Raw genomic sequence first — 21,232 nt, forward strand, 5'->3', positions numbered from 1 at the left:
TTCTAATGGGGGCCTTTCTTAAAATTACTGGTCCCAGTAACAAAGGCGCTTGTCAACTCAGAAATCGAGGGAAAACCAACAACACACCCGGCAGAACATTATGTTATTTACACGGGTGCACATAAGTGGTCCGCATGTGCGCATTCGCTGTCAAAATAAAAGACGCGCACCAGATAAGAAGTTGCAACGCACGTTTGCGTCCATATAAAAGGCAGTGTTTTTGTCCGCTAGAGTGGGATTTTCACGGCACATTCTGCACCACATCTCTGTGCGTTCATCATTTGTTTGAAGCCAGCTCACCTCCTGCAACCACTTTTCCGAGAATACGTGCTTCTTTTGTGGTTCGGACTCCTTCTGACATTTCCTTTGCGGTGGAGGAACACCAAAGTAATTGCTTAAAGGAGCTTGCTTCTTCGACATCTTTATGAGTTCTAAACAAATGTCTGTCCTCCTCCAGAAAATCTTATGTACACAAACACGCGTTGCAACTTCTTATCTTGTCCGCATTTTTTATTTTGACAGCGAATGCGCACCTGCGGACCACTCATGTGCACCCCTGGTTATTATTTAGCTCGTCATAATGCAGCCACAAAAATTCTTTTGTACATGAAACCATAAAGCTGCACTTTATTTTTGCTTTATAGTCTGATTTGTCATAACTTTTCCGTTTTGTGGTAAGCTTTTCTTTGGCTGTCACTTCTTCACCCTGACCTGTCTTATTTAGCTCAGCAGAACTAAAATATATATCCTGCTGCTTTTACACATGCACTCACATAACGCTCAGCGATTCTCTGCGCGATCAACCTCTCACATGTTTAAGCTTGCTGCGGGAGATTTCACTCGTCATGTTTGCATAGTAAGCTAACGACTGATAAGACGATGTCAGAGGAATTGCTGCGCAAATTATCGTGACTCACCAATCAGTACTGTCGCTCTCTATACACAGTTCGTGCGATTGCAAAGTGAAAGCAAAAAACAAGCGCAAATTCAAACGCGATTTCAATATGTCACATATTTACAGTGGCTCATCGATGCCAATGACATAATTACCCAGCTACATTTCCGAAAGAATGCAAAAGCATTGACATATTTTTTTTCTTCCTATGATAGCCCAACGGGCAGGGCAGAGATAGATTTTGGTAGCCCGACTGGAAAAATCGCTAGCCTCGGGACGTCGGGCTAGCGATTATGCGAGCCCTGAGTGAACAAAGTTATCCGTAAGCTTAAGGCAGAGAAAGTGACTCTTAAGTTTCAGCACTTGGGTGAGGATCTGGCATTGGTTGTTTTCAGTGATGCTTCATCATTTGGCAACCTTCCTGATGGCAGTATTCAAAGAGGGGCATTAATTGTCCTTATGGGTAAAGGAGGAAAGTTTTGTCCTCTCTTCTGGCACTTTAAAAAAAATCAGGCGTGTGGTTAGAAGTATACTGGCAGGAGAAACTCTTGCCATGTCAGATGGAATAGACAGTGCTGTCTTCCTGGCAACACTTTTTTCTGAGCTTACAACTGGTAACACTAGTCTGAACGCTCTTCCTTTGATCTGTGTGACTGACAATCATTCCATGTCTGATGCACTCAAGTCTACTAAGCAGGTTACAGAGAAGAGACTGAGGCTAGAAATGAGCAGCATTAAAGAGCTCATACAAGCCAAGAAAATCAGACAGGTTTGTTGGTCAGACTCAAAATCTCAACTTGCTGATTGTCTGACAAAAAAGGGAGTTTCACCTTTAACCCTTCTAAAGGCGCTAGATGAAGGACTCTGGATACTATAATCGTTTGTTTACAAAGTTGCCTTTGCATTAAAATGCACCATTGTTTATTGTGTGCAATGATAGCATGCTTTAAGTAAAGCAAAGCACTTTTGAAAAGTTTTTTTTTGTTTATATAAATATATGTATACAAATGTTTACAGGGGTGTGTTTATACTTTTATTTTTTTAAAAGAAAGAGGGAGATTGTTAACTTGTTATTTTCTGTTATATCGCGAGAGTACTGTTGACCGCGAAGTGTTGTTGTTGTATGTATGTAAAATGGCGTAACGAATAAAGCGCTGGGAATGAAAGTTCAACGTCGTGTCTTTTGAGTTAACAAAGAAATTCTATCAATACGGGTATATAGGCTTAAATGATTTGCCTTTTTAAAAATATTTGGAGCATGATTACTGACTGCACAGTATCAATTTACACCTGTTTACTAAATGCCTCACACAGGCAACTGCAAAACAAGAACAGAAAACAATTTTTAGTTAAAATTTAAGAACTACCTATCTTAAAGCCTTTAACATTATTTGTCTTTTCCACTTGTTCCCAGCAAAAAATCTGTTAAGTATGTAAGTAGTTCAGATGAAGTAAAGGTAGGGAACGGACACAGATATAGAGAATTCCTGTATTCTTACTCAGATGCAAACTGCTGTTTGGACACATTTCTAAACATAGCTCCTTTGATATATATGCACAGATTTCTTCTTCACCTACTCCTTTAAACAGTAAACGTGGCATGCACTTTGATGCATACTTGTTACTTATGATGCCATCTGTCTGCAGCAAACTGGAATCAATAAAAGATTTCATAAAAATTTAAGTTTCCAAAGGAATGGATGGACTAACCAGCCTGAGGTTTGACTGAAGTGGAGACGGTCTTCTTTCCTTTGCCTTTGGGGCTGTGATGAAGCTCCATGTTGAACAGCGGTCCAGACTTCACTGAGTCTCTCACAGCCAACTTTGACATCTTCAAGCTGGCACCCTTTGAAGACGATGAGAATGTCATGTTATCAAGTTTATATGTGCATTATATAAACACAGGATATTCTAAATACTGCCTGATAACATTTCAAAGTAAATCTGTTTACCTTGTCAGTAGACGGACTTGCTTGCACTTTTTTTCCTGGCGTCACCTGTGATGAGCCTGAACTGTGAGCCTGTCTTTCTGAGTTCCCAGCAGCAGTAGGTCTTTCTCTGAAGAGTGGAGTGGTCACACATCCAGCAGTGCCCAGAAAAAAGCTGACAGGAGAGCCCAGAGGATTCCCAGTTGCTGTCCGTTTGCTGTGAAAAGCTGCATTGGCTATGGGTGAGCTGTGAAAGGGAGTTATCAATACTTTGGGCCTTTGACTGCTCAGTGACACTTGTCCTTTGACACCCACAGGTGTTCTAGAAGCAGGACTTGAAGGTTGTCTGCTGGGAGAAGGACCCTCATCGGCTGCGCTGTGATCCATTGCTGTGCTGTGCAAAATAATCACATGTAGTACTGTCATCTGGGGTCCGTTCTTCGTACCTCGCTTACTACATCCAAGATCAAATGACACATCCAAGATCAAATCATCGCGCTAACTTTGAGCTCGCTGACAAATTAAACTAGTAAGTAATTTAATAATAATAATGGATTGGATTTATATAGCGCTTTTCAAGGCACCCAAAGCGCTTTACAATGCCACTATTCATTCACTCTCACATTCACACACTGGTGGAGGCAGCTACGGTTGTAGCCACAGCTGCCCTGGGGCAGACTGACAGAAGCCAGGCTGCCATATCGCGCCATCGGCCCCTCTGGCCAACACCAGTAGGCGGTAGGGTAAATTTATTATATTACACCATATTATATTATATTATATTATATTATATTATAATATATTATATTACATTATATCCTCTTTCACATTAGAGCCACAACAGGACCCACTAGAACATGGGAACAAGTAAAAGTGAAATATAAGAATATTCTACAGAATGGTAATATTTATCACTTATATTGCTTTTAGTCTCTTGAAAAGAGACCCTGAAATAATCTGTTTGTTTGTTTGTTTATAACAGCAACCAAGAAAAGGGCAGAGCAAAAAAAGACAGGTGGTGGTCCTGCACCCCCTCGTCAACAAGTTGGTTAAGTAAATAATACCCTCACAGGAAAATCGATATCTCTCTATAAGCACACTGTCGCGCTGAGCTAAAGGATCCTGTCTATCCCGCAATATACGCTGAATTCTGAAAACTCTCCTTATCAATCTTGCACCTTCCGCAATGGGTGGCTCGCGTATACAGACTTCCCAAATCCACCTTCGCTTTTATAGCCGTGGTCTCTCATCTTGCTTACATGAAGTAATTTACTATTACTACTCTAAAATATGAATTACATCTGAAATAATCAAATACATGAAATAGAATGATTAATAGTACATTTCCCCTTTTTTAGGAAATGACCTGTATGTATCTTTATGAAATCAATAAAAGAATCAAATACTGCATTATCTTTAGTTACTTTGATAATATTTATTTATGGTAAAACAGTGGTAAAATATCGCTGTTGCTTTCGTATAAATGAAGCGGACATACCTGAGTGGCCGCGATCTAATCTTGTTTACACAAAGCAAGCCTGCTCCCGAGCAGGTTTACGCTTACGGATCTGTTGCTATGACAGCAAGTCCCGGATGAGCTTCGGGGAACCGAACGATCCAGGATCACGCGAAATCGTCAACAATCAAATCCAGCTAACTTACTTAGCGAGGTACGAAGAACGGACCCCAGGTTAGACTTTATTCATCAACAGACTACATGAAAGGTTCCTTATGCATGTAGTGACCTTACCAAAAGGCCTTCTGAGCTTGTTGTAAACTCACTACATAAATAAAGCTAAAGAGAATTAAATTGTACTGTTGTTTTTAGCGCTCCTTTTCGAGGTTACACTGCTATGCAGTTTGAGACATCTGATCTTAAGACGAACTAAAAGCAGTGCAAATACCCTTCAACATAGAGGGTAATGGAGATTGCAGCAAAAACACAATTATCACATGTTTGCATGTCAATGAACTTTGACCCGAAGGGGTCTGGCCATTCATTTTTGTCATGTCACGTGACACACCACACAGTATACATATTTCACGTCGCCTATTTGCGTGTTTCGCTTAGGACTGAATTCTAACAACTTTTATATACACAGAAGTTCGAAAGCAGCAGTAAAGAAAGAATACGAATATTTGTTGTCAGTTTGTGCCCCTTTTTTTGGTTTCCAATAGCAGCTCAGCGGTAACAGAGCTAACCACCGTTTATCCTAAAAGTAAACTTAGCGGGTACTTTCGAAAACTACTGAATGTTATTCAAAGGCACTTTCTATCGTATCGGGGTTGTTTGGAGACTCCCAAAAGACCTTTTCAAACAATCCAATCCATGCAAAATACGTTTTTGAAATGCCATTTCCCATGTTATTCTTGCGGCAGATGGGCTGCCATCTTTATTTTCATTCGGAAGCAAAAGCCTAAGTTAGGAAACGAAATCAAATATTTGTAATCCTTTCGTGGACGAATTCTTTTTAGTCGTGATCGCTACAGGAGTCTTTGAGGAATCTCCAGATACCACAAAACAACTCGGAGTGTCTGAAAAACCACCCTTCACGCTTTTCAAGTATTACATGTTCTTTAGCGCCTTTAGAGAAGTCAACAGTTAGCTCTGTGACCAGAAAGTATGCTAATACATTAGAAACACAAACTGGGTTAAAGATGCAAGAAAGGCCGTGCAAAGCTCGCTTCCGTAGAGAAGCATTGCAAGCCACGAGTGATAACGGGCAACCGGAGGTTGTAGCGCTAAAAGCCAAAACAAAAAGTTACACCAGCAGAGTTTCATCCTACCTACACTCATCCGCATAGCTGTCCAAACTAAGGTGGGACCGATGGAACAGGAAGACTACGGTCCTCACTTCCGCCCCACCCGCATGCTCACGTGACGCATTGGGAGCGCTTGCAACTTGCATCCTTGGTGAAATCTTTTTCAAGTGTTGTAGAGTCTCTGCTTTCATTAGCCGAAGACCTCAACTCATTCAGTAGCACTAACCAGACGTATGTATTTATTTCAGCTAAGACGAGCCAGTCTTTAAACTGGCAATACTGCCACTACCCCTGATAAGTCGGTGTTTTCCTGGATAATTACAAAACAATCCCATACTTTATTTCAAATAAAGATTCTGTGTTTTAGTTAAACACTACCTGAAGTTACTTTTTTGTTAGGAAGGATTTGTTCCTTGTTGAGTGCAATCTTAAATTAAGTTCTTTAAAAAGCAAAAAAAAGAAAAGAAAAGCTTATTATAAGATGTCCAACCGTCCTCCTATTTTGCACTAGTTGACTTGTAAAGGCCTATATGACATTTTTTTTTTTTCACCATTCATTAACCGCAGAGAGAAGGCATCGTTTGAATATGTTAAAATTTTCTTTAAACAAACAGTATCATTAAATTTCTTCCTGACTGGGTCAAGTGTCCTCTTTTTTTGGAAGTCAAAATATGGCCACCCTAGTTTATTATGAAGGCAATATGAGCAGAGATTACAAACATGTTGAGGGATTGGCTGTGTTAGTGTTTGATTCTCTCATTGAACTAATGTCTGTATTTTTATTTTGTTAAATACAAAATGCACTACTGTACTACTTGAACATAAAGTGGCCCTCCAATGAGATGACAGTGCCAGCATTGGCCCAGAGTTCATTTAAGTTTGAGACCCCTGCTTTAGAGTAATTATTCTCAGCTTTTCTGATACATTGTCATCACATGCTGAGTCAAGACACATAGGCATGATTTACATTTCTTTCCTCTTTTGTGCTACCCTGTAACACTTATATCTGATATCAGGCTGCTTTTATGCCTTGTATAATTCGCCACCTTTAATGTACACGAGTTCTCTGTTTACATAAATGGCAATAGCTTACAGGTGTCTTTGGAGCATTATAACTTAGCTACTTAGGCACAACAACCCTTTAAGTGGAAAGTTACTTACTTTTATTAAACATGTCATGGAAAAGCACAGGTGGATCAATGCGCACATACATCACACTTGATGTTCTTCTGTTTAGAACATAATAATAATAGTGTGACTAAACAATGTATTGCTAAATACATAACACCTCTCTTGGAAAATTAAAACCACAGCAGCTTTTTATAGTTCTTTTCATTCCCTATTAGCTTACACCAGAAGTCTACTCTGAAGAAGATTATTCAAAACATGCAACACAGTTGACAATCTTTCTAGGGGTGGAAATCACAGTAAATTCACCCCTAAATCAGATTGTACAATACAGAAAAAAAGAGCTACATCTCAGACTCTACACGCTTCAATTAGCATGTTAAATGTCAAAGTTCAGTTAGCAAAAGACTGAACAAAATCAGCCTCAGTTGAGCAACTAACCAAAGTGACACACATTGCTCTAAATAAGACAATCCAAGTAGTCACCAAAGCCTGGACGTAGAGGCCTGAGGGCCATCTCACACATTTATTCAGAATATTCAGGACTAGTTAGATACCTATGAGTTACTTATAAGTGTGAAAGATAATTAAGCATGCATAAAGTGGAATAGTTAGATACCTATGAGCCACTGATAAGTGTGACAGATAAGAAAACGTGAATAAAGTGGACTAGTAAGATACCTATGAGTTACTGATAAGTGTGACAGATTAGGAAACAAGTATAAAGTGGACTAGTTAGATATGTATGAGCCAATGAAAAATGTGACAAATAAGGAAACATGAATAAAGCGGACTAGTAAGATACCTATGAGTTACTGATAAGTGTGACAGATTAGGAAACATGCTTAAAGTGGACTAGTTAGGTAGCTATGAGCCACTGATAAGTGTGAAAATTGGTTGAGGTCATCTAGACCACAAGAGGGCCTGTTCTGCTGGCTGAGGCCATCTACACCACTAAAGGGGCTGTGGTGCTGACTGAGACCATCTACGCCACACCAGGGCCTGTGCTGCTTGCTGAGGCCATCTACAACACATCAGGGCCTGTGCTGCTGGCTGAGGACAACTACAACAGACCAGGGCTTCTGCCGTAGGTCTAAGCTATTTACACCTCACCTGGGCCTATGCTGCTAGAAAACACCAACTGAGCCTCACCAGGGTCTGTGTAGCTGGCTAAGGCCATCTACAAGCTTAAAATTTTAAGCTTTTATAGAGGCCTGAGGGCCTCTATATAAGCTTTTTTAAGCTTTTTTAAGCTTAAATTTCAAAACTTACACTAACTACTGATCTTATCTATTTCTGATTTTATCTGTTTTGATTTTATATACTGTTTTGTTTGTTTGTTAAGCTTAAATTTCAAAACTTACATTAACTACTGATTTTATCTACTGTTCTGATTTTATCTGTTTTGATTTTATATACTGTTTTGTTTGTTTGTTTGTTTGTTTGTTTGTTTGTTTGTTTGTTTGTTTGTTTGTTTGTTTGTTTGTTAAGTGGGTTTAGAGCTCTGGGTAGCTCCCCAACTGGGTCTAGACTGGGTCTAGAGAGTATTTTAAATTCAGGGAATTTAAAATAGAAAGTAGCTCGTCCACAGAAGGACTGGTAGCTCCCCTTACGATAAGGGTTCAGATCGCGCGAACAGGTGTGAAATGTGTGTGTTTAGTTAGTTTGTTTGTTTGCTTGTTTTAATCAATTTTAAATCATGCTTTTTATTTGTTTTTGTTTCTAATGTCTCTGTAAAGCACTTTGAATCACCTTGTTGTTGAATTGTGCTATACAAATAAATTTGCCTTGCCTTGCCTTGCCTTACAACAGACCAGGGCCTGTGCTGCTGGCTGAGGCCATCTACAACAGACCAGGGCCTGTGCTGCTGGCTGAGGCCATCTAGAACAGACCAGGGCCTGTGCTGCTGGCTGAGGCCAACTACAACGCTGCAGGGCCTGTGCTGCTGGCTGAGACAATCTACAACACATCAGGGTCTGTGCGGCTGGCTAAGGCCATGTACACCACAATAGGGCCTGTGCTGCTGGCTGAGGCCAACTACACCACAAGACGGCCTGTGCTGCTGGCTGAGGCCAACTACAACAGACCAGGGCTTCTGCCGTAGGTCTAAGCTATTTACACCTCACCTGGGCCTATGCTGCTAGAAGACACCAACTGAGCCTCACCAGGGTCTGTGCTGCTGGCTAAGGCCATCTACAACAGACCAGGGCCTGTGCTGCTGGCTGAGACCAACTACAACACAAGAAGGCCTGTTCTGCTGGCTGAGGCCATCTCCACCACACCAGGGCTTGTACCGTAGGTCTAAGCTATTTACACCTCACCAGGGCCTGTGATGCTAGAAGACACCAACTGAGCCCCACCAGGGTCTGTGTAGCTGGTTGAGGCCATCTACAACAGACCAGGGCCTGTGCTGTTGGCTGAGGCCATCTACACCACAAGACGGCCTGTGCTGCTGGCTGAGGCCAACTACAACGCTGCAGGGCCTGTGCTGCTGGCTGAGACAATCTACAACACATCAGGGCCTTTGCTTCTATCTGAGGCCATCGACACCACCACAAGGCCTGTGGTTCTGGCTGAGGCCATCTAGAACACACCAGGGTCTGTGCGGCTGGCTAAGGCCATGTACACCACAATAGGGCCTGTGCTGCTGGCTGAGGCCAACTACACCACAAGACGGCCTGTGCTGCTGGCTGAGGCCAACTACAACACTGCAGGGCCTGTGCTGCTGGCTGAGGCCAACTACAACACTGCAGGACCTGTGCTGCTGGCTGAAGCAATCTACAACACATCAGGGCCTTTGCTCCTATCTGAGGCCATCGACACCACCAGAGGGCCTGTGCTGCTGGCTAAGGCCATCTACACCACAAGACGGCCTGTGCTGCTGGCTGAGGCCAACTACAAAACACCAGGGCCTGTGCTGGTGCCTAAGGGCCATCTACAACACACCAGGGTTTGTGCCGCTAGCAAGGCCATCTACACCGCATAAGGGCCTGTGATGCTGGATGAGGCCATCTACAACATACCAGGACCTGTGCTGCTGGCTGAGGCCATCTACACCACAAGACGGCCTGTTCTGCTGGTTGAGGTCATCTAGACCACAAGAGGGCCTGTGTTGCTGACTGAGGCAATGTACACCACACCAGGCCCTGTGCTGCTGGCTGAGGCCAACTACAACACACCATGGTTTGTTCTGCTGGCTGAGGCCATCTACACCACACCAGAGACTGTTCTGCTGGCTGAGGCCATCTAGACCACAAGAGGGCCTGTGCTGCTGGCTGGGGCCATCTACACCACTAAAGGGGCTGTGGTGCTGGCTGAGACCATCTACGCCACACCAGGGCCTGTGCTACTTGCTGAGGCCATCTACAACACATCAGGGCCTTTGCTTCTATCTGAGGCCATCTAGAACACACCAGGGTCTGTGCAGCTGGCTAAGGCCATGTACACTACAATAGAGCCTGTGCTGCTGGCTGAGGCCATCTACACCACAAGACGGCCTGTGCTGCTGGCTGAGGTCAACTACAACACTGCAGGGCCTGTGCTGCTGGCTGAGGCCAACTACAAAACACCAGGGTCTGTGCTGGTGCCTAAGGGCCATCTACAACACACCAGGGTCTGTGCTGGTGCCTAAGGGCCATCTACAACACACCAGGGCCTGTGCTGGTGCCTGAGGACAACTACAACAGACCAGGGCTTCTGCCGTAGGTCTAAGCTATTTACACCTCACCTGGGCCTATGCTGCTAGAAGACACCAACTGAGCCTCACCAGGGTCTGTGTAGCTGGCTGAGGCCATCTACATCAGACCAGGGCCTGTGCTTCTGGCTGAGGCCATCTACACTACAACAGGGTCTTTGCTGCTGGCTTATACCATCTACAACACACCAGGGCCTGTGTTAGTGCCTGAGGCCATCTACAACACACCAGGGCCTGTGCTGCTGGCTGAGGCCATCTACAACACACCAGGGCTTGTCCTGCTGGCTGAGAACATCCAAACTACAAGAGGGTCTGTGCTGCTGGCTGAGGCCATCTACACCACATAAGGGAAGTGCTGCTGGATTAGGCCAACTACAACACACCAGGGCCTGTGCTACTGGCTAAGGCCATCTACACCACATAAGGGCAAGTGCCTCTGGCTCAGGCCATGTACACAACACCAGGGTCTGTGCTGCTGACTGATTCCATGGACATCACACAAGGGCCTGTGGTTCTGGCTGAGGTCATCCACACCACAAGAGGGCCTGTGCTGCTGGCTGAGATTGTGTAAAAACACAAGTCAATGTAGTATAAGCAGCTTGAATTGAAAGTGATTCGAAATGTTTACGTTTGATCAGCCACCCATCCATTCTCTGCTGTCTTTCTTTTTCAGTGTCACAGGGGAGCTCGAGCCTATCCCAGCTATCTTACGGTGTGTTCACACCGAACGCGATAGAGGCGGCCAGAGCGTCAGATTTACATGTAAAGTCAATGGAAAGGCGCGATGACTCGCGATTGTGGCTTCCGCGAAAATTCGGAAGCAGATTTGCGTCGCGAAAACGCGTGAAACGCGCGTCAGTGTAGCGCGTCTGGCGCGTTTGACTCGCGAAAAAAAAACCACGCCCATGAATTTTTGTGTTGCATTTTGTGCATAAGCGCATTTCGCGTCTACCGCTGGAGTTGGAAAAATCTGAACTCCAGCGTCAAATCGCGCCGCAACAACCAATCAGGAGCCCTTCATTCTTCATTCAGTATGGAGGAAAAGCTCATCAGTTCCGTGACTAATCATCCAGAGATATATGATGCTAGCTGCTACTTCTACCGAGACAGGAATAAAAAGGACCTAGCTTGGAGACACATAAGTGAGGAGATCGGGCAACATGGTAAGTTCATTCATTCTTCTTTTTAATTTTCAGACTGACCCGATGTAGCCGCACAAAAGCTAGCAAGCCCGCCTACTGTCCCGCTATTTTCCTACTGATGTACAAAATACCTTTCCGCTAACAAGATAATGCGTTTATTCAGAGGACATCTGCAGGAGAAAGTAGAAGAGCCTCAGGGACGTATAATAAGGAGAAGAGGACAGAGAAGGAGGAGTGGGTCTGCAGCAGGATCGGGGAGGAGATGGAAGTTCTTCGCGGTCATGGAGTTTCTGGACCCCTTCCTCACCCCGCGGGAGACTAGCAGTAATATGGTGCGGACCGTGGAGAACTTCTCCCCTGAGGACCAGGGACAGCCCGAAGAGGCAGCAGGGGAGTGTCAGTCAGAAGTTATGTTTACAATGAATTAATGTAGGCAGTTAATTTATGCGTGTTGTCATATAGGAATATATTTTGTTTATTAATAAACAGTATACAGTGGTCCCGCTGTTCATCCGTCACTGCCTCGCCTTTTCGCTGATTTTTTTTTATTGCACCGTACAGCTTTCAACAATGCGCATTGCATTCTGCAGCCCAATTGACAAATCTCCTCCGTGTCGTGTCTCCTGCGCTTGCCAAACTTATCATGTTTGGTTTTGATAACCATCACGTCCAATAGAAAAAACAGCACAAAAACACTCATGATTATGACCCCCCTCATTCGGAAATAGACACCTGCACCGCGAGCGAAAAAGGCGCACAAAAGTGGCGCTGCAGACGGAGAAAAAGCACGGCATAATACTTTTACGTTTTAAAATCGACAAAGGTTTGCACTTTGAGAATCAACTTGTGAGAACTGCGCCTACTGTTCATGTGCTGCAATAAATGAGAAACCACTGTATATAATAATAAGTATATAATAATATTCTCTATGACTATTGTCTTCAACCTGTTAATATTTAATATTGTCTTGATAGAGTCAAGTAATCATGCAGCAGAGTCATCCCCTGTTGCTTCTGCTGGCTCCCCAGTCCCTGGTCCCTCAGCTCCTGCCGCTGCACGCACAGGTATGTACATCAAACACTGATAGCTTTTTACTTGCTTGAATTCCCTTGTGATCACCTTTACTAAATATCTACAACCAATCTGTTTATATCCTGTTTTTTTCAATTTTGAAAATGAAAATCTAGTAGCAGCCTTCTCATTACTTTGTGTTGTTTTGTGCTGTGTTTTACAGGCCCACAGAGGAGGACAGCTCGAAGGCGGTCGAGGACGGTCCATCGGCGGTGGAGCTGGCCATCCTGGAGTCCCTAAAGAGGTCACGCCAGTCTCTAACAGAACATTTCCTCCTGAGCCTTGTTCCTGCTCTGGAGAGCATGCCGCCTCAGACACGAGAATCCGTGAAATTTGAAATTTATAAATTAGCTTTTGAAAACAGCACAGCTGTGTTAAATTTGGAAACATTGGACACTAATGATCAGTAGTTTTCTGATGAGGCAGCAGCTCTCCAGGGCAGAAACAATGTTTTATTTTTCTCCTTCTCCCTGAGGCTCTTCCACTCCAAGCTGGGTCCTTTTTATTCCTCTCTCTGTGTAAATAGTTAAATTTTATATATTTATGTTTAATGTTTTTGTTAGTGAATTTATACATTTTTTCCAATAAACATTTATAAAGACAAATGTCTCTGTTCTACTATACAGCAAATGTTGGCACACGACTTGACACAAGTAGAATTTATTTCATATTATACTAATGGCAAAACATACTAATACAGTGGGATGCAAAAGTTGTGAACCTTGTGAAAAGTAATTATTTTCCTGTACAAATCATTGGTTGTCACAATAAAAATTATCAGTTAAATATATCATATAGGAGACAGACACAGTGATATTTGAGAAGTGAAATGAAGTTCACTGGATTTACAGAAAGTGTGCAATAACTGTTTAAACTAAATCAAGCAGGTGCATAAATTGGCAACACAAAAAAGAGAAAGGAAATAAATATTTAGTATATATCAATGTATGTGTCTCCTGTATGATATATGCAAGTGACATTTTTTACTGTAAAAGCGATTCATGCAGGAAAATAATGACTATTAATAAGGTTGCCCAAACTTTTGCATCACACTGTATATAGGAACATAGTGAAGACAAGTTACTTAAGAGAGTAAAAAGAGGTTAGTTTATTTTGGAGTAGAGCTCCATTTATTAAGAAAAATTTAAAAAGACAGAAACACTCTTTAGAGGTTTGTGGGTAGCTCTTAAAAGAGCCGTTGTGGGGAAGTCACTCGGACTTCAAACAGGCTGCTCATTTGGTTGCCAAGACAAAGCTCCCTCCGCCGAGAAGTGGGCCATGAACTTCTCCCTCACCAGGACAGCCTCTCTGGAGGAGTTGTTTGCTGCTATACGACCCAGGCCTTGCAACGGCTCCACCACAGCAGGTGCCACACCCCTCACAGCAGGTGCCACACCCCTCACAGCAGGTGCCCCTCTCTCGTCCACACAGCGCAGAAAATTGTGGAGAACACAAGTTGCCTTCACACACTTCTCCGCAATTTCAGGACGGAGCTCCATGGCGCGCCGATACAACCTCCACTGTGAGGAGAGGACACCGAAGGCACCCTCCACTATCATCCTGGCCCTGGAAAGGCGATAGTTAAAGACCCTCTTCTCTAAAGGGAGGAGGCGTCCAGGGAAAGGCCTCATGAGCTCACGCCGCAGCGGGAACGCTTCATCAGCCACAAAGACATGGGGCTGGGCTCCACGGTGTTCTCCACAGGGTAGAGGCTGGTCAGGAGGCAGATGGAGAGTCCCAGCCCGAAGAGCCACCAAAGGTGGAGTTGGCCAGAATACCACCGTCGCTGGTCCTCCCGTACCCCCCAACATCAATAACGCGGAAGCGATACCTTGCATCCACAACCGCAAGGAGAACAATGGAAAAAGTTCCCTTGTAGTTGTGGAACATGGATCCTGAGTTGGGGGGGTGCCTTCGTCTGGACGTGCTTCCCATCCAGAGCTCCACAGCAGAGAGGAAAGTTCCAGCGCTCCTGGAATCCCTCTGCAATGGACTGCCAGTCTGCAGTTGAAGGCACAGCCATGAAATCGTCCACTAGACAGTCCCAGATGGCCGTCGCTACCTGGGGGATGATCTGGCTCACCCTGGACACACCAACTTGAAAACTGAACGCGATGGTCCTGAAGGGGTCCCCAGTGGCAAGGAACCTGGACAAAATTGTTTAAAATTAGTATTATGTGTACTGCAGTTACAAAATACATTATTCAAATTCCAAAATACTTTTGTGATGTCAGATTTAAATTACAAAACATAAATCTTACATAAAACATTTTGTAATTATAAGGATAATTACATAATGTATATTACATATAATCTAAAACGGTCTACAGGGATTATATACAAATATTCAACTATCCCAGAATTAAACCAGGTCTAAATAAAAAGGCGTGCGTATCACTACAAAGGTTAACTCACAGTGGTCCTAATGCTACAGTTTGATATCAGCAAACACCGAGAGCATACATTGATATAACACCACAGCCATGCTATCGTTGCAAACACTGATAACAGCATAAATCGAATTAAATCGGGACTTGATGAGACCTTTCGAGTATCACTAGAAATATTATAAACAGTCATCTCCGTACCACAGTTTGCTATCAGTAAACACCGACGGCATTCACTGTTAGCATACCACATCCATTTTAGCTAAAATGATTATGGTAAAATGCTCTACCAGGTGTAACAATTGAGTTTAACATCCAGCCATCCATGAAAACGGAATTTATGATATTTAACGGAGTTAGAAGTTAGAAGTTAGAAGCAAGAAGTTAGCTCGCTAGCTTCTATCTAAATACAATATAGCATGTCCTGACTGCTGGGTTTTGGAAACAAATTAAAACGTACAGCTCTGTTATCACTTCCAACATAAATGAAGACAGAAAGCTAAACAGCAGTGACGTTTGTAGGGTTACTGAAGTTTGGCTAGCTGGTATATAATGATGTGCTACGTGACCGCTAGTGACACAGCGGTGTGTATCATAATATAAGCAAGCTAACTTTTTTTCCACTCGATAAAAGTTAATGTGAGTGTTCTCGGTGGTCAGGAACAAATGTAATCGCATGGCAGGATGCTGTAAAAGGACCAAACTTCAGCCAGGAGAACAACTGAGATAATCCATCCACAATATGAGGTTAGTCATTCATATACTGTTGCATGGGCTGGGCTGTAGTTACATCCTAAGGTTTTAAAAACTGAGCTTAAATAAATGATTAGCGGTAATAAAAGCCGAGGGAGGTCAACAGTGATCACTGACTGTTTTAGGAGCTTTTTGAGATTAAATAGAAGAAATACATAACATTAAACATGTTAACAACACAAAAGCCATATTAAACGCAGACTACTTTAGACCCGGAAGTAGGATTCGTCATGTCATCACTTAACGACCGGATTCCTTATTGTGTTGTTATTAGCACAGCAGTGCTTGTGTGCACTCAAGCAAGCATTTTACATATTACAGCAGCAGTCTCTAAACAGTCTAAACAGGCTCTTTGTCATTTTCATGTCATGATGATCCAGATGTTTCCAGTTTGTCAAAGCACCCAGCCTCACCCAGCACCCAATTATGACCCCTTCTTGCATGACAGAGCTTTAACCTGTAGTTATAGATGGCATGTGCAAAAATTAATTACACCCTCACTGCTTATGTAGTGTTTGAGCCATAGAGAAATTCACGTCAGACTTTAACGTGAACATACTGAGACACAAATATACTGAAGTATTTTGTTATTATTACTTTGTTATTATTACTAATATCACATTTCCTTTAATATAACATTTCCTTTATTTTGTAGCATTTTGTAATATTTAATCTTGATTTTTATTTGTTTATTTTGCACTTAATTAATGATTTATTATTCCTTCTGCTGTCACAAATCGATTCTGCTGTCATAAATTTCAGGTAATTTCAGTTAATTCTGCTGATGTGTGCTCACAACAACAACAACAACAACAACAACAACAACAACAACAACAATAATAATAATAATAATATTATCATGTGTTTTGGGACTACGTGTAATAACATGTCTTGTCAGATGGGATTCATCCTGCTCTCTTTTCTGACAGTTTTCTATGTCTGCCAATGATCTAATTACAAATAAACAAAGCCCTGCCATGATCCTACATTGTCCACTGTCTGAATCAATTTAAAGTCTAGATTATGAAATATGTTGCTCTGCAGAACTATGTTTCGATCTATTTCAGAGAGAACACTCACACCTGAGGATTTGGCATCTATAAAGTTACAGTGACTGATGTGTGGGATGTTCCTTTGGGTGAGTACAAGATGTACTTCCCTCCACCCCTCCATTCAACATCATGAAAGGTTCCTGTTAGACATGGACTGCAGTGCGTCTACTCTTTGAAATCACAAAATGATGCTTGTTAGATAATTTTGTTTTGAGCTGAGCTGTTCACATTAATGCAGCTATTGATTGTTGAATACAATGAAAGGTCTATTACTTGGAAAAAATGATCCTTCCCAAAATTTTACAATTTTTTTAAAGACTGAAAGCCATGACACATAGAGCACACTGTCACAAAATTACAATTTCTTTGGATCTAAACTTATATAATCTATATACACACTAAAGGGATTGCATTTTTGCAGAAAATGTATTTTCAAAGAACATTGTGGAAAAATTTTAAATGACATCAAGTGATGATCAACTCGTCCTGATGTTTTTAAACAGGAAAAGGAATAAATAGTTTACCTAGTTCTCACAAGAAGGCAACAGAAGGGAGAATTTTATGATGTGATCCAGGATGCTGGATGAATCACTTTTGCACATGTTTCAGGATTTAAGGAGCAGCACATCTGAGGAGGCAGACAAATAATATTAGACAAGCGACTTAGCCAGAGAAGCATCCAGCTGTGTGCCTGAGATAAAACTGTTTTATTTTACTCTTTCCATATTGTTGTATTTTCAGTACCAGTGTCTGTTTTGAGTCAAGAGCTCAGCTGTTGCCAAATGCAGTGTTCTGACTGGTCGGATCAGTTTATTTAGATGAAGAAAATCAAGCTTGGTTCAAAAAATAAATGATGTCAGAGAAATTATGCGGTCGGTGTGAACATGTGAACAATTACAAAAGTTGAAAAATAGCTCAGTCCGAAAAATATTTTGAATGCACAAAATGTTGTTATGAATTTTGCATGTGTGATGTGTAAAGGCCTTGAGAATAGAATTTTTAAAAATAAAGTTGTTTAAAAGAAAGTGAAGAGCCTAACACAATTGATGAAAAAGAATTATTTTATCATCGTTATGATCAATCTTTTAAATTTGCCAGTAGATTAAAGAAATAAATCCTTGATCAGAGTGAATGTAGCAATACTAGAAATACCACAAAACACCAAATATAGATGGTATAAAATATTTAAAAAGTGAAGCTCCCTTTTTCAAAGAAGAATGTTATTATCTATTTTTCTGAAAAGCTTTAGTCTGTCTGTCAGAACGTTCTGCTTTCTGAGTTCAGTGAGTCTTAGTGTATCATGGTGTATCCTCCTCATTCTTTTAAGACTAACATATATGTATCAAATTTAGATACAGTCACCTGAAGTAGGGGAAGGTATCTGTCTTTATCTCTTTTACAGCTTTAGTAGACAGAGGATTGGACTGAACCAGTTTCAGCTGGGAGATGTGGAAGGGATGTCTTTTAGCTGGCAGCGCATCTGACAGGGTTCATGAGAGACTCTGTTTCAAATAGACCAGTAGAGCGGGGATCCAGTTTCTTAGATTATGTTCTTAATTGAGTATTTTTGGAAGACAACCAAACTTTCTGACATAGTTGGGGGCCAGGGGTCAAATGATGATCAGTTCTGTTCTGCTGTTCTGAGGAAGGTTGCCTTGGTGATCCTGTATGTTATGTTTATGTTTATCCTGGACACCCCCCCCCCCCAAAAAAAAACCAAAAACAGACAGCATATTTCTTTGGACCTGGAAGCAGTGGTGGGTGATATCCTAGAGAGGCCTTGAACAGAGATAGTCCAGTAGTAGAGGAGATTATAGAATTGTGAGCCTAATCAGCCCAGGCCAAGTGTGAGCTCCAAGTTGATTGGTTGAATTGGACCATGCACCATAGGACTGCTTCCTGCTCTTGGCTAGTTCTCTCAGTGTGACCATTAGTCTACTGGTGAAAACCACAGGACAGACTAATCTTGGCTGCAATGATCACGTAGAACACCCTTCAAATGTGAGAGGTGAAATGTCAGCAGGTATCCCATGAAGTTGGAACGTGTGGTCCATGTGGGGCTGAAGGGAGCTCAGGAAGAGCTTTGGAAAAAATAGTCAGCCATAGTGAGTATGGTGTATTACCTGCTAATGGAGGTAGGCAGGTAGACAAAATCCATTATGATGTGGAACCATGAATGCCCTGGGACGGGCTACAAAAGACCCACAGGTGGTGAATTAGAACACTTGTTCCAGAAACAACACCGTGGAAGAAGAAATGTAGGGAAGGTCTGAGAAACACTGGTATACATGATATACAAGGACATTATGAAACAAATTCAGGTGTTATAATGCTGAATCACTGAGTTGTGTGAATGTTTCACAGAGTTTCATTTTGTTCTTTTTTTTTTTTTCTAATAGTGACAAGTCTCAATTTTAGCTTGGTCCAGTCATTCAAGGGTTTTATTGTATTTCTCAGGGGAGCGGTCTCCCTCCATTATGGCCCCAGCTGTGCAGAAGACCCAGTCAAGGATGCTGGTGATTGGATTGTTTGGTGGGAGTTGGTTTACAACTGGAATGGCCTCAGTATGCTCCATGGTCATCACATAAAGTGTCATTAAAATAAATTGATGCAGACTAGTGCCCTTCTCTGTCCTCATAGCAATAATCATGGTCTTAAGTGTCTGCACCCTAATTCATCCTGCGAGCATCCCTTTGCCATTTGGAAGATTAATATGTATTCTTGCATTCAGTGTATTTATATGATAAAATAAGAAATACTGCTGCTTTTGTCTGAGTCTCTCTCCTCTTTGCCCTGCAGGGTGTAGTGGATGGTCTTGAAGCTCTGGGACATAAAATATCAAAATTCTACAATACAGTTAATGCTGTGGGGAAGGGGGATTGTGGCTGCACCTCTGCATGGTCTGATGAAAGGAAAAAGGGCAAAGCAGCTGGTTACTGAGTGCAAGAGTAATGTTAGTTATAAAGCATGCCCTTTTGTTATAGAGTTCAAGGTGGGATTGAGAGTCCCCTTGTCCCAGTTCTTGGACATATGAGAGAGGGTAAAGACATCTAGCCTTCTATATTTAAAATGATGCAGAGCACTATAACAGATCTTATCTATATTTTCTTATAGTTAATCATCTTTAGTCTTAAAAATATAATTAAAATCTAAGTTTGATCAGTATGTTGAATGAGAAATGCAGTTTGAGAAAATAATTTTAATGTCCAGATTTTGTATCCATAGACATGATCCAGCTTTGACCTTTGACAGATTAGTGTCTGTGTGTGGCTGCAGGAATGTGAAAGATGAAAAAGGCGTTGCCAACTCAACATTAGACATGATACTGATTAAAAGAAAGAGGTATTAACTGTTGAACACAGAACCATAATTCATATGTGATTTTAATATGGCAGCCTCGCTTCTGCCAGTCTGCCCCAGGGCAGCTGTGGCTACAACTGTAGCTGCCTCCACCAGTGTGTGAATGTGAGAGTGAATGAATAGTGGTATTGTAAAGTGCTTTGGGTGCCTTGAAAAGCGCTATATAAATCCAATCCATTATTAATGATAGTTAATTATACTTAATTGCTTAATGCAGATCAGGGTATAATCAGGTGTAAGTTTAACCAATATAATCAATAAGAAACGGCCTTTGAAGATGTGAGTGTGTGTATGTTTCTTCTCAAAGCTTGTTGTATCACACACTTTTCACAAATAGCCTATGATGAACTTTCTAGACTGGGTTCATGACTGTCTTCATCACTTTAAGCAACCTCAGTTTCATTGACACTGAGATTTCCATTCCACTTTACTTGTAATCATGCAGTTGAAGGTCTGTTGTTTAGGGAGCAAAAAAAAGTTGAGTTGTACGTGTTCCTAGATCCAGGAAGCACTGGAACCTTCTGTACAAATGCACCGATGAGATATTTCAAGGTTACAGGGCAAAAGGCCTGGTGTTCTGTTCTGCACCATGGGAAATGAAGGAACAGTCAGCGTGAAAGCTTTGGATTAAGGAAGGAAGTGCCCTCAGAAACTGTCTATGTATAATGCCAAGAAATCCATGGTACACCCCTTTTTGGCCTGCCTAAATAGAAATGAAGTTAATTATCTGATATCCTGAAAACACTGTTGGTCCTGAAAAAGAGTAAACATAATTTAACATAATATAAAGTGCAAAGGTAGATAAAACATGCAAACTGTTAACTCGAACATAACTAGTTATAAATAGACCCCCACCCCCACTATTTTCCTCTGAAATGTAGTTGATTAAAATTTAGTTGTTGTTAGTTGGTGCTGTATCATTAAAATTCAATGTCATCTCAGGGCATTGAATATCGATCTCTTAAAGCATCCCTGAAACATGAGCAAAGGTTATTATTGTAAAGCTCAGCACAGATCATTGTCCATGCACAGTGATGTGAAAAAGTGTCCCTTCCTGAT

General features: G+C 41.9%; 1 protein-coding gene across 4 annotated transcripts in view; it reads right to left on the reverse strand.

Moving 5' to 3' along the window:
- The window catches only part of LOC146620905 (histone-lysine N-methyltransferase EHMT1-like), a 74,297-nt gene extending 68,651 nt beyond the window's left edge, over positions 1 to 5,646 (reverse strand). Inside the window, exons 1-3 of one of the 4 annotated variants that reach the window (XM_085367124.1) lie at positions 5,611 to 5,646; positions 2,848 to 3,217; positions 2,606 to 2,741 (exon numbers count right to left, since the gene is read on the reverse strand). In XM_085367124.1, the coding sequence (XP_085223250.1) occupies positions 2,606 to 2,741; positions 2,848 to 3,210 (499 nt within the window). In that variant the 5' untranslated portion in view covers positions 3,211 to 3,217; positions 5,611 to 5,646. Of the gene's footprint in view, positions 1 to 2,605; positions 2,742 to 2,847; positions 3,218 to 4,321; positions 4,471 to 5,610 lie in introns of those variants that run through there. The other 3 variants (XM_085367126.1, XM_085367125.1, XM_085367123.1) reach the window with 3 other exon arrangements.
- Between the last annotated feature and the right edge of the window lie 15,586 nt (positions 5,647 to 21,232).

The sequence above is a fragment of the Diplotaxodon limnothrissa genome, linkage group LG12 (genome assembly GCF_057381915.1).
Source record: "Diplotaxodon limnothrissa isolate DT_005_m linkage group LG12, D_limnothrissa_male_GT1.1, whole genome shotgun sequence".
NCBI lineage: Eukaryota > Metazoa > Chordata > Actinopteri > Cichliformes > Cichlidae > Diplotaxodon > Diplotaxodon limnothrissa.